This window comes from Mastigoproctus giganteus, chromosome 4, assembly GCF_048544385.1.
Source record: "Mastigoproctus giganteus isolate SK-2022 chromosome 4, ASM4854438v1, whole genome shotgun sequence".
In the NCBI taxonomy this organism is placed as follows: Eukaryota; Metazoa; Arthropoda; class Arachnida; order Uropygi; family Thelyphonidae; genus Mastigoproctus; species Mastigoproctus giganteus.
In genome coordinates, this window is record NC_143578.1 from 88,213,957 (window position 1) to 88,227,288 (window position 13,332).

Here is a 13,332-nt window from a genome sequence, read left to right on the forward strand (position 1 = left end):
CTTGTGAGACAAGAAGACAAACTCATCATTAAATTCAATTAGCATAAAACTTACCAATTTTGCTGTGTGGCAAGGTGCTGAGTCCTGTTGAAAAATGCAGTTTTGGGTGTCTGTGTGGTGATTTTTAATAACAAGTTTCAGATAATCCTCCAAGATAGCCGTTTAGGTTTCTGCATTCACTGTTCTGTTAATAAACTTAATTCACACCATCCCTTTGCTTGTTATGCATCCCCAGACCATCTGACCAGCAGGGAACTTTACAGTCGGTGTTATGCAGTCAGGAGGGTATGCCTTTGATTTTTGTCTTCTGACATAGTGCTTCCCATCTGAGCCATGCAGTTTGAATTTCGATTTGTCAGAAAAGATGACAGTGTCCCATTGCTCTTTTGTCCATGAAACATGCATTTTAGCCCAAGCAAGGCACTTCTTGGGCCAATAGCCATGCAGACCACATTCTGAAAACCATCTTTGGCTAGTTCGTGCACTTGTTTCAACACCAGAAGCCATCTCAAAGTCCAGTTTTAGATCAGAAGCTCTAGCACAGTGATTGTGAAGGCATAGCCATTTAAAATACCGATCTTGGAAAGGTGTAGTCACTCTCTTACGGCCTGATCCAGGTCTTCTCCTTAATTTCAACACCCAGGATACTGTTGACTGGTGGGAGCCTATTTTATCAGCAATAGCACATGTACAAAGCCCTTCCTGGTACAGCGCAACAGCTACACTTTTTTTTCTTGGTGTCAACTGAATGGAGGTGTAAGTATGGTTCCATATGGAGCCATGCTTACACCTCTGCAAAACAAGATACTAATGAGCATGTTACCCTTCCAATGCCGTATTTATAGAAATGGCTGATGCAATACCTTGCAATTACTGTCTGATGCAATATAAGTGTTATCTGATGCAATACCTTCACTTTGCGACCAACAAAATGACTGTAATCAAACAATATCTTATGTTTCACTACAAATGTTACTTTTTTTTAAGGTGATGCAATTTTTTTGTCTGCCAATGTATACCTGAAAGTGACAGGCACTCTCTGCCAATTTTAACTTTCATTTTCATGATACATCTCATGAAATCACTAGGGTGGTGGCATATGCCTATTTACCTCCATGGCTTACCCTATAATCATCTCCCATCATCACTGTCAGACTTCTCAACTTCTCATGGGACCATGAATCCTCATCATTGTTGCAATTTGATGATCTGTTTGGGATGCACGTCAACTCCTCAAAGATCAAGTATCTACCAGTTGCTCCTTCGAAAATTTGCCTTTTCCCACAATTTTAATTCAATCTAAATTAATTCCCCTGTAAAATAGAATGAATTTCTAGGAGTATATCTGGATTCCAAACTTCATGTACCATTTTAACAGTATTTTGGTTTATGAAGTGTGACCTTGCTTTCATTCATAATCTAAATACTATAAAGAAATATTTTGCCATCTGTATTATTAGCATTGGCATTAGTTGAGGCATATGATGCAAGAAAGCAAGCTTATACAGCATCAGCCAAAAAAAAAAACCCTTCCCATTTCATCCATCTAGACACTCCAAATGTTTGTCTAGTGCAGTCTTAAATTTATTTAAGCTATCAACTTGCAGAACAACAGATGGAAGCCTGTTCCAGCAATCAACTACCCTCCGGCTAAAGGCAAACTTCTGCACATCTATTCTACAACTTTTTTCCTCAATTTGAATCTATGCCCCCCTCAGGTTCTTAATCTGAGCAAGCAGAAGTATTCTGTCAGCACTGAGCCTGCTCAAACCATCCAAGGCCTTATACACCTCACTCAGATCACCTCGCAGGTGCCTAGTCTCCAGATGCTGCAACTTGCAGAACTTAAGCCTTTCTATCCTACCTCACTTCCTTTGTACTTTACTAATCTGGTCTTTCATCTCAAAATCTGCCATTCAGCCTACCATGTTGGCCGAATATTTTCTCATCAGATGTTAAATGCCAAGCTTGGTATCCTATTGTGACATCCAAAATTCAACTGTACTAACAAATTGAAATAGTGCCTGTAGTTTTTTATTGATATCAAACAGTAATTCAGCATTTTGTAACTCTTATCACTGGCCAAAGTGACTTCCTTAACGTCTGGAACTTTATTCAGTGGTGAATTTTACACATGGCTATCAGAGCCACCCCATCTCTTCAGTCCAAATTTTCAAGATCGCTAACAACTCTGTCAAGCTAACTACCTGTTTCAGCCTCAACCCTGCTGTCTCGATTCCTCACAAGGTATATAGACAGTGTGTTTTAGATTCCCTTGTATTAAACTTTTAACTGTTAACTATACAGATTTGTTACCTCCAGTTTCATTGGCATCTTGAACAAGATGCCAAAAGACAAATCAAATAAATTAGCTATTTTAACCTATTTTAGTGAGCTTGGGGCTCGGCTCATAGCTACCAAGCACGTCCACTAGGTTGCTGATGGTGGAATGACCTCTCGATATAGAGGTTAGCTGTGAAATAAGTGGATAAACCTGGCGAATAAGCAGTCGTGGACAAGGAGCAGCAATGCTAACAGGATATAGTGAGAAGCCTGTGGGAAGAGGAACCTCAAGAAATTCTATAAGAATCCAAGGATGGCATTGTGATATGGCGAGTAAAGCTGCCATAAAATAAGCTTTATCCCCAAATTGAGGGAAGCAGTTCAGTTTATAGATATTCAGGTGGAAGCAAGAAGTGCTGGAACATCTGAATTTCAGATAATTGCAGGCAGAGATGGAGTCCATCAAATCTGGCTATGATTTTGTGATATGAAAGGCAATGACAAACCATCACATTATTTTTTCCCCAGAAATATCAGAATTGTGAAAGTATCAGAAAGAAATATGGCCCTCAGTCCCCGGCAGACCTTGAATTGGCAGAGGATGCTAAGAATCCCAGGGTTTTGTAATACAAAAATTATTTTGGTTGGTTAAATCACCTTCTTGGTGGTTTAACCAACCAAAAATTGAGGAACTACAGGAAAGGTATGATTATAATCTGCATAGAAAAGTAAAGGTGATGATTGGATTGTATAAGAAAAAGACTCAGATTCACATAGTTGATGAAACAGGGAAAGCAGTAATGGATTTGAAAGAAAAAAGCAGATCTGGGAAAAGTATATATATCACAGTTGTTCAAAGAGGATGAAGAGACAAAAGGAAGTGTGAAGGAAATAGATCTTGAAGCTCCAAAGATACTTCAGTGAGGTGATGAAAGCTTTGAAAATGGCAAAGAGTGATAAGGTTGCTAGAGAGGATAGAATAGCGACAGAATATCTAAAATTGCTGAGTGAAAATGCATCAAGGCTCTGCTCAACATGTCTGCTCAACAAAGTTTATGACTCAGGGAAAATTCTTCAAGATTGCTTGAAATCAACTTTCATACCATTACCAAAAAAACCAAATGCAAAGAATTTTGCAGAATATTGAATATTTAGCCTCATGATAGATATTTTTATTTTAAAAAGATATTTTTAAGAATTATTTATCTTTGTATTCAGGGAAAATGTGAAAAGGAAACAGGGAAGACTCAGTTTGGCTTTAGGAAGAATATAGTTACCAGAGAAGCTATGTTCAGTCTTAATAGAAAGCTTCTCTGGTATTAATAGAAAGATGTCTATGCTTGTTTCATAGACTATGAAAAAGCTTTAACAAAGTTCAGCCTAGGGGCTCACATCTGGTGAGTATGGGCTTGGCACACCCAGGGTCCTGAGCTGGATATGTCATCAGTTTTCTCTTTCTTGGTGATTCCCTTCTACTTACTTTTGGACTCTCTCTCTCTCTGGTTAACTCTGGAATTTTTTTTTTTTTTTGGCTAGTGCAGCAAAAACCTCAGGCACCCTTGCACCTTATAGCTAATGATAATAATAAAAAAATAATAATAATAGAAAATTGTTTGCTATCCCTCACCAGATAAACTTAGACAGCAAAGACATCCAAATAATCGAGAATCTGTAGTATAATCAAAGTGCTGTGGTGAGAGTGGACGATGAGCTGACAGAAGAAATTATGTTAGACTGGCTTGCATTCAATCTCTATTCTGAAAAAATTATGAAGGAGGCATTGGAAGACAGAGCAGAAGGAATTGCTTTAAATGGAGTCATCATCAATAATATATGCTGTGCTGGTGATACAGTCATCATTGCAGGAAGTGATTCTGATATTCAAACACTCATGGAGAAATTTAATGCAGAAAGTAACAAGATGGGTCTTCAGTTAAATCACAGTAAGACTAAATGGAGAAATTTAATGCAGAAAGTAACAAGATGGGTCTTCAGATAAATCGCAGTAAGACTAAATGGATGGTAGTTGGCCCCAAGAATTATACAAATCTTATACATACAGTTAATGGGAGACTGGTTGAAAAAGTCAACAGTTATGTCTATTTAGAAGAGAAATTAATGACAAAGGCGATGATTCAACTGAAATTAAAAGAAGGATTGAAATTTCAAGATCAGCCTTTTGCAAAATGAAAGGTATTTTATGTAATCTGCAATTGCATCAAAATCTTCAATTAAGAGTAATAGAGTGCTACATTTGGTCTGCACTACTCTATTGGTTGTGTGACTTAGACATTAAGAAAAGCAACAATTAAGAAATTGGAGGCATTTCAGATGTACATGTATAGAAGAATATTATGCATTTTATGGACAACTAAAGTTACAGATGTGGAAGTGTTGAGATCAGTCAGCAGACAAAAGAAATTGCTGTCACTAATTAAGTAATGAAAAACTTATTTTTTTGATCACATTATGAGACATCAAGCACATATGCACAGCCCCAAATCATTCTTACTGGAAGAATTAATGGCCAGACAAAGAAGAAGAATATCAGGACTGTATAATTTGAAGGAATGGACAAGCAAAATGTGGAACAATTATTTCATGGTGTTTACAACAGATGTTGATTGTCAACCCCAGATGGGACGACAGCCTATGATGATGATAATAAGCTGTAAATAGTGATAATAAGAGCTCTAATAAATAGCTATATTTATTACTATATTTTAAATTATTTTATAATAAGCCACAAAGAGCTACAATAAATAATTATAAATTGCTATATTTATAAATGACAGATGAATGCCCTTTCATCGGTTTAGATGGGAGCATGAGTTGCAACTAATTTCCTAAAATCCATTGCAAAATTTTTGTGTATGTAAGTAATTTTAGTGTGTATATTGTCTACAAGAATATCCTGAAAAACTAAAGGTGCCTTTTTATATTTAAAGGTATCCTTTAAATCAAAGCAAATGCAACAAGGCATCATATGTTTAAGAGTATAAATAATCTATATAATAATGTAAATACACCATAGAAAACTCTTAAATGAAAAAACCACATTTGTAGTATGAAAGGGCATCATTTTATCTGTATCTTGTATTGTGTTCATCATATGATGCCCTGTTGCATTTACTTTGATTTAAACATTATTATGTACACCTTTTGGCATCTCTCATATTGTGGGATTATCTTCACAACTGGATTGTCATGTCTGCAATACCAGGTTACCTGCCCACCCACCGATGAAAGGCCAACAAGCCTTGAAACAGTGCTGTCTGGGTGGTGGTGGTGCCCACTGAGAATAAGTAACAATAGTCTTCTCTTTTAGTGAAGTGTTACTTATTTGAGGGAGTGCAATACATGGCAACTCGTTGTGAAGGATGAGCACAATATGAGATACAGATAAAATGATGCGCTTTCACACTACAAACATAGTTTTTTCATTTAAGAGTTTTCTATGGTGTATTTACACCAATATTATATAGATTAAGGGTATCCATAAAATATTTGAACAGTTTCCTTCAGACATGCACTGTGAGAATGAGGGAAAAAAACCAAGGGCAGGTATAACTTTTTATGAACATAATTTATTATGATCTTTGAAAGTATTGGAATGAAATAATATTTTTTTGGCTCCGAAGAACTACCTTTCAGATGATAGACTATGCCCATTTAATTATGTACCACCACTTAGCCCTTTTTTCTTTTGTTTAAAATTAATGTTGTTTCTGTAACATAAAGTAGTTGAGATGTAATTTACATTAAAGATGCTATCCTTGAACATCCTTTGTGACACACACACATGCATGCACGCACGCACGCACGCACGCACATGCATGTGCACACATAAGGAAATCAGTAACGCATACACCAATGAGCCAAAACATTATGACCTTGCTTAACTGACAACTATAATATTTACTTTTTGGGCTCCCCAACATGGTCATGGTCATGTAGGCATTATATTAGAAAGTTGTTTGTATTGATTTCCTTTGGAGAATTACAGTTTAGAAGACTTTTTACAATTAGGAGGAGGAAGGGTGTGTGTGTGTGTGTGGAGAGAGAGAGAGAGAGAGAGAGAGAGAGATTTATATTGTAATATACAAGTTGCTTTAGTTCTTATTGATTATTTTCAGTTGTGCCTCATGAGTGGAGAAATAATACAAATGTCCAATTCCATGAGTCTCATTTTTGAAGTTGCTGATTTGTTACAAGCATCTGTAAGTAATTTCAGAAAATTATGATTTAAAAAACATTATTGAATTGTTTTTAATGCTACAAAATCAGTTGATTAGTCTGTAATTTAAGCTGCACACCTGCCAAAATAATTTGGTATCAGTGATAAAACAGTAGTCTGCTTGAATTTTTTTTGTTATTTTCATACATATAGATAAATTATTGCAAAGTTATGCAGATGCATGCAATATATATATATATATATATATATATATATATATATATATATATATATATATATATATATATATATGCATGTTATAATACATATGAAAATGTAGATATGAGTTACACAGAAAGCCAAAAGCCAAAAAGAAGAAGTAAAAGCTGAAACATAAAAGAAATATTTTAAAGGAAGTGACCTGTAAAATAAATAAATAAATTAATTAAAGGATTAATTAATTAAATACCTGTGAAATAAAATAAAATAACAGTAGCTGGCATCAGATAATGGTGGATAAATTTAGCTATAGTTCAAAAAGAGAAAATAGAGCAAAATTACATTGTTGTTATTGTTATTTTTGGTTTTTAGGAGCATTAGCAACTAAGGCCATATTGCTCCGGGATGTGCGGTGGTCATTCCCTGACCTTTCCGCATCCTCCGTATTTGGTGGTGACGGGCTCGAACCCCGGTCGAATCAAGAAGCGTGTGTTACGCACTGCTGCTCCTTCCCACCTGGCCAAAATTACATTTAAATCTGATGTCACTGAAAATAAAAATAAAAGTTGATACATGATCAGGTTTTTCATCAGGGACTACACTTGATCATGCATCAAAAGACTCATCAAAGGAAATAATTTCTCAACTATAATGTCACAATAGTTGACAATTTAAGAAAATTATCCATATGAATTGTGCCAATTTAGCTTGGTTACAGTGACATTTCAAAGTAGTGTTAGGTGGGCCAGAAAACTGCTGATTGGGGGGATTCACAGACTAAAAGATGAACAGTAGCCACAGGCAAAGGCAAAAGTGATTCTTGCACAGCTTCTATTGTAATGAGCAGCAGCCTAGAGAGCAATTTTCTGGAAATTTCAAGAGCTGCTGGGAGTCATCATGGAACAAGTAAATATATGGGCTGTGTTAGGGGTAACTAACAGTAAGAATAAGTGCATGTATACTTGCATGTACACTAATGCTAGAAGTATAGTAAATAAAATTGATGAATTTGAAGTGCTGATCAAGACATCAAAGGCAGATATTGTTGATATATCAGAGACATGGTGTCACACAGATCTAAGCACAATGTGTACAGAAAGGACAGACAGGAAGGGAGGAGGAATTATGCTGTTGGTTAAGAAACACATAAAATCTAAGGATGTGCATCCAGTTGATATGAGTAGACAGTGAGTCTGTTTGGTGGGACATAAACACAGGGAAAAGGAAAATGAGAGTAGGTATATGTTATAGTCCTGATAACTCTGATAAATACAGTGAACAGTTATGCAGAGAAATAGAATGGGCCAGTAAATCAGAATATCTTGTAATGGGGGATTTTAACTTTCCAGATATTGACTGGAACTTGTGGTGGTCACTCGCACGCTAGCAAGACGTTTGTGAATTTATTGTAGGAATGTTTTCTACAGCAACATGTTCGAGGGGGCAGCCAGAGGGAGTAATACCCTTGATCTGATTATCACCAGTGATTATTCATTCATTAAGAATTTGAAGAGAAAGGAACCACTGGGTGAGTGATCACAATGTACTGATGTGGAAATTATTTAAGGATGTATCTACCATCAAGGCTAAAGGGAAGGCCTTTTGCTTTTGTAAAGATGACTACAGGGGTCTCAGACAGTTTTTAAATTCTGTACAGTGGGATCAGCTGATGATGTTACCAATATGAATTCTAAATCGGAAGCCCTCAGGGTTTTAATCTTGGAGGCTACTAGGCTTTTCATACTAACTAAGAAATACTGTTCAAGGTTCAGGCCTAAATGGATGTCGAATGAATTAATGAAGTTTGTGGCAGAGAAGTAAAATGCATGAATGCATATAAATTATCAGGCGACACAGAAGCCTATGACAGATATTAGCTAGTCTGTAATCAAGTCGGCGCCTCTGTAGCCAGGTGGGCAGGAACGGTAGTGCGTAGCACACTCCTCTTGATTAGACCGGAGTTCGAGCCTGTGCCTACCAAATACGGAGGATGCGGGAAGGTCAGGGAATGACCACCGCATATCCCCTGAGCAATATGGCCTTAATTGCTAATGCTCCTAAAAACCAATCAAGTCACAAAGGAGGTTAGGCGGGCGAAGGCAAATTATGAAAAATCTTTGGCAAAGGACGCAAAGAAAAACATCAAAAAGTTCTTTACTTATGTAAACTCTAGAAGGAAGGGGATGAATCAGATTGATCCACTTAACATAGATGGTTCGACTAGTGATGATGATACTGCTCAAGTAGATGTTAAACTGAATGAGTATTTTGCATCTACATTCACATATGACGCGTTATTCAGGGAGGGGAATGCCAAAAGTTTATCAAACTCTAACAAGGAGCTAAGTGATTTTGTAATACCTGAGAGAAAAGTGGAGGAGAAATTGTTGAAGTTAAACATAAAAAAGACACCTGGAGCAGATGGAATCTATCCAGTTATAATGAAGGAGGCAGCAATGGAAGTAAGGAAACCCTTAACCATTATTATGAGAGCATCCTTAGAATCAGGGGAGGTCCCCATGGACTGGAGATGTGCAAATGTATCCCCAATTCACAAAGGAGGTCCAAAGGGTAACACAAATAATTATAGACCTTAGTTTAACTTCTGTTCCGGGGAAAATAATGGAGTCGCTGGTTAAAGAGGCAATACAAGATCACCTAGACAAGACAGCAGTAATAGCTCAGACACATCATGGGTTTGTTAAGGGGAAGTCTTGTCTGACCAATTTGATTGGATACTACAATGTGGTCAGAAAGGAACTGGATGCAAAAAATAATTTTGATATCATATACTTGGATTTCAGGAAAGCTGTTGATACTATTGCAAGTGGAAGACTTCTGTACAAATTGGAGAGGTATGGCATTAAGGGCAAGTTACTGTAATGGATAAAGGGATGGTTGAGTGGGAGATGGCAGAGAGTGGTAATAAATGGACACTGCTCTACATGGACAAATGTTATTAGTGGAGTCCCCCAGGGTTCAGTGCTGGGCCCATTGTTGTTTTGTGTATTTGTCAGTGATATCGATGAAGGTATATCAGGCTTAATGTCCAAGTTTTCAGATGGTACAAAGGTTGGTAGGGATGTTAATGACAGTAAAGACAGTATGCTACTGCACTGCAACAGGATCTAGAAAAGTTATGCTGTTGGCCTGAGAAGTGGCAACTGAAGTTTAACATTGACAAATGCAAAGTACTCCATATGGGTTGCAGTAACCCAAGAGAAATGTATCAACTGTGTGGTACTACACTCAGGGAGGTGGCAAATGAAAAAGACCTGGGGGTAATTATGCAGTCAGATATCAAGTTCTCTGAGCAGTATAGATGGTCTTCCAGAGTAGGTCATGGAATTTTGTCAATGATATATAGGAATTTTGCTAGCAGAGACAAGGAGGTGATTATCCCTTTGTATAAGGCAATGGTCAGGCCACACCTTGAGTATGGTATACAGGTCTGGAGGCCTCATTTTAGGAAGGATGTTGAGTTGCTGAATGAGTACAGAGAAGGGCAACAAGATTGGTTAGAGGATCAAAGGAGTGCACTTACAAAGAAAGGCTTAAGTTCTGCAAGTTGCAGCATCTGGAGACTAGGCACCTACGAGGTGATCTGACTGAGGTGTATATGGCCTTGAATGGTTTGAGTAGGCTCAATGCTAATGGGATACTTCCGCTTGCTCAGATTATGAATCTCGGTGGGTGGGGACATAGATTCAAATTGACAGTTGTAGAATAAATGTGCAGAAGTTTGCCTTTAGCCAGTAGGTAGTTAATTTCTGTAACAGACTTCCATCTGTTGTTGGAAGTTGATAGCTTAAATAAATTTAAGGCTGAACCAGACAAACATTTGGGATGGGTGAAATGGGAAAGTTTTTTTTTTTTTTTGGCTGATGCTGTATAAGCTTGCTTTCTTGTATCATATGCCTCAATTAATGCTAATGCTAATGCCAATTTCAAAATTACATAGTTTAGTTATAATGTCATTTGAAAGTTTCATAGCTTGGTTACAATGTCATTTCATAATTGCATAGCTCAGTTACAGTAACATCTCAAAATTGTATACCTCAGTTATTTTGTCAAACTTTATATTGTATTGAATGTATAAGTTGGCCCCCTTTTTACAGTCATCTTTCACATAGTGGAGTATTTCAGTAAAAGCTGCATTGGGAATCACTTTTTCTTTTAATTCATTTATTTCTGCTCTTTTAAAATTGTATATTGGTCATTTTATTACACTGTTGAGGAACATGAGCAGTTTCCTTATGTAGAAGATCGATATTTTATGTCTATAGAAAAGGCTTTGAATATCTAACTTTGCCATTCCTTGTTACCTGTTTAGTATCATACTGTAGATTTATTTCTCTAGACAGTGTTTCATTATGGAAGCACATTTGCTATAGGAAATTGACAATTTCAATAAAATTTTTGAAAGTAAATTCTTACACATGTAGTTATCCTCTGCATGAGAACATTGTGTTCATTTCGAATTTCAATCAGTTTGCATCATTGTGTTACAAAGATTAAAATATATTTTTACAGGTACAGTAGAGCAGTGCTTCTCAAACTATCTATGGTGAAGGATCATTCTTTTTATTTCCAATCCATCACAGACTGGTACTTTTATAAAATATGATCATCATGAACCAGTGTCATGGATGTTACTGGTTCATGATGTTACTGGATCATCATGAACCAGTAACATCCATGACAAATTTCCAATTTGTCGTGGACTGGTAACAAACAGTTTGGTGACCAGCATCAGTCCATGGACTACACTTTGTGTAGTACTGCAGTAGAGTACTTTTACAGTGGGCGGCAAGTGAAAGATACTAAGAATAAATAGAAGACTTAGAGAAATAGGAGACAGGCAAAAAGAAATGTTGTGTCTCATGAATTTAAATTAATGTTTTGAACAATGCATATAGTTTGGAATTCAAAACAAAAAATATCAAGTTGTGAAAAGAATTGTAGCAAAATGAAACACAAGAGTAAACCCAAGCATTCTGATGTTGATGAGGCACCATTAGACTGGTTTAAATAGCAAAGAGAAAATATCTTGGTAAGTGGGCTACTTTTATTTTTCATTCAGTTCTCTGTGTGTTTCACTGGTTGAATAGATCGATTTCAGTTGCATCAGGACATGCTTTGGAAAGTTACAGGGAAAGCAAAAGATGAGAACAATAACCATTCTGGAGTAGTTAAATTCAGTGGCTAAAAGTGCATAAAGGTTACGTGGATAAGACACGTTTAACTTGGATTAGACAGGACCCCATTTTGAATGAACTTCTGACAGAATATTAAAATTAAAGAGTGAACATTGCATAGCAGTGAACTGTCAATATATTGCATAGTAGTAATTTACACAATTTTACTGGCACAGAAAAATAAGGAAATGGTTGTCAGAGGAAAATTAAAAATCTGCAGTATTTCGAAAATGTTAAAAAGTTATCTATTCAACATAGGCAATTAAAAAATATTTGGATGACATCAAAAAACTTCCCATTTCACCTATTTTTTTTTTTTGATTCCTTTTGCTTCAAAGATGGAACTTGTGCATATATCTATTCTGATATTCCCTATCAGACACTTTTTTTCTTTAATGTATTGTGGGTTGGATACTACTGTGCAGAAGCAAAATCATTCAATTTTATACATGAAGAAAGTACTATTTATTTTTCATTCAAAGTATTCTTTGCGATTTAACCCTACAAATTGCTCCTTAAACCATACATTATTGACTATTATTTTTATGCATGTGATTGAAGTTGCTTTAAGAATAACAATATTTAATAGTACTGTAATCAGTTATATACAAAATGTGTTAACTTCGCATAATTTTTTATAAGATGGGTGGGGGGGGAGAGAGAGAGAGAGAAAGAGAGAGAGAATACAACTAATGAAATTGCTTCTTTAAAATAAATTTAAAAAGGTGTCAAATTCAAATAGGTTTCACAAACTGAAATATGTTTTTGAATGCAATTGAACTTAGTTAGGAATGTGATAGTATGTGTGTGTCCACCATTAGAGTTTAAATAAAGTATAATAATATTAATCAATTGCTTGACATAGATTTAATTATTTCAGCCAAATTCTTTAGAGTTGCGAGAAAACTCTGGAGCTGCAGCATATATAACACTAAACAACAGCCAAATGTCAGAATGATGAGCCCCTTGATTTTAAAAATTAAAATATCTGTTGGAGTGAATGAATGTCAGTTTTAATATTCCTTGGGTATTTTGTTCACTTCATTCTGCATCATTGATTGTATTAGAATTGAAAAGGTATTACTATAAAAAAATATGGTAGTAGTAGACATAGCTTCATTTTTACTACACTTTATGTACCTTGCATAAAGTACACCTTCTTGCATGTCATTGTGACTGTTATATATGTACATACAGTAAACCCTTGCTAATCCAGTTACACTTAATCCGGATGTTGGGTAATCCAGATTGAAATATGAAAAATTCTGTTCACAGTTGAGTACTTTGAAAGACACACAAGATTTAGGAAGGCAGCTGAGTCATTCTAACTGCCAGAGAGAGATGGAACATACATTGCATTGTCTTGTGTGTTGTTCAGTATCGTTGTTGACTCTGAGTCGGACAGATGTTATTGCTTATATTGCTTCATTTGCATACTTCTTTATACGTATATGT

At 36.0% G+C, this 13,332-nt stretch overlaps 1 protein-coding gene across 1 annotated transcript in view; it reads left to right on the top strand.

Annotated features, from left to right (window-relative positions):
- LOC150086891 (dynein axonemal heavy chain 7-like) overlaps positions 1–13,332 on the top strand; it is a 1,233,418-nt gene that overhangs the window by 365,610 nt on the left and 854,476 nt on the right. Inside the window, exon 22 of the mRNA XM_090372313.1 lies at positions 6,420–6,503. Coding sequence (XP_090228439.1) covers positions 6,420–6,503 — 84 coding nt within the window. The remainder of the gene's footprint in view (positions 1–6,419; positions 6,504–13,332) is intronic.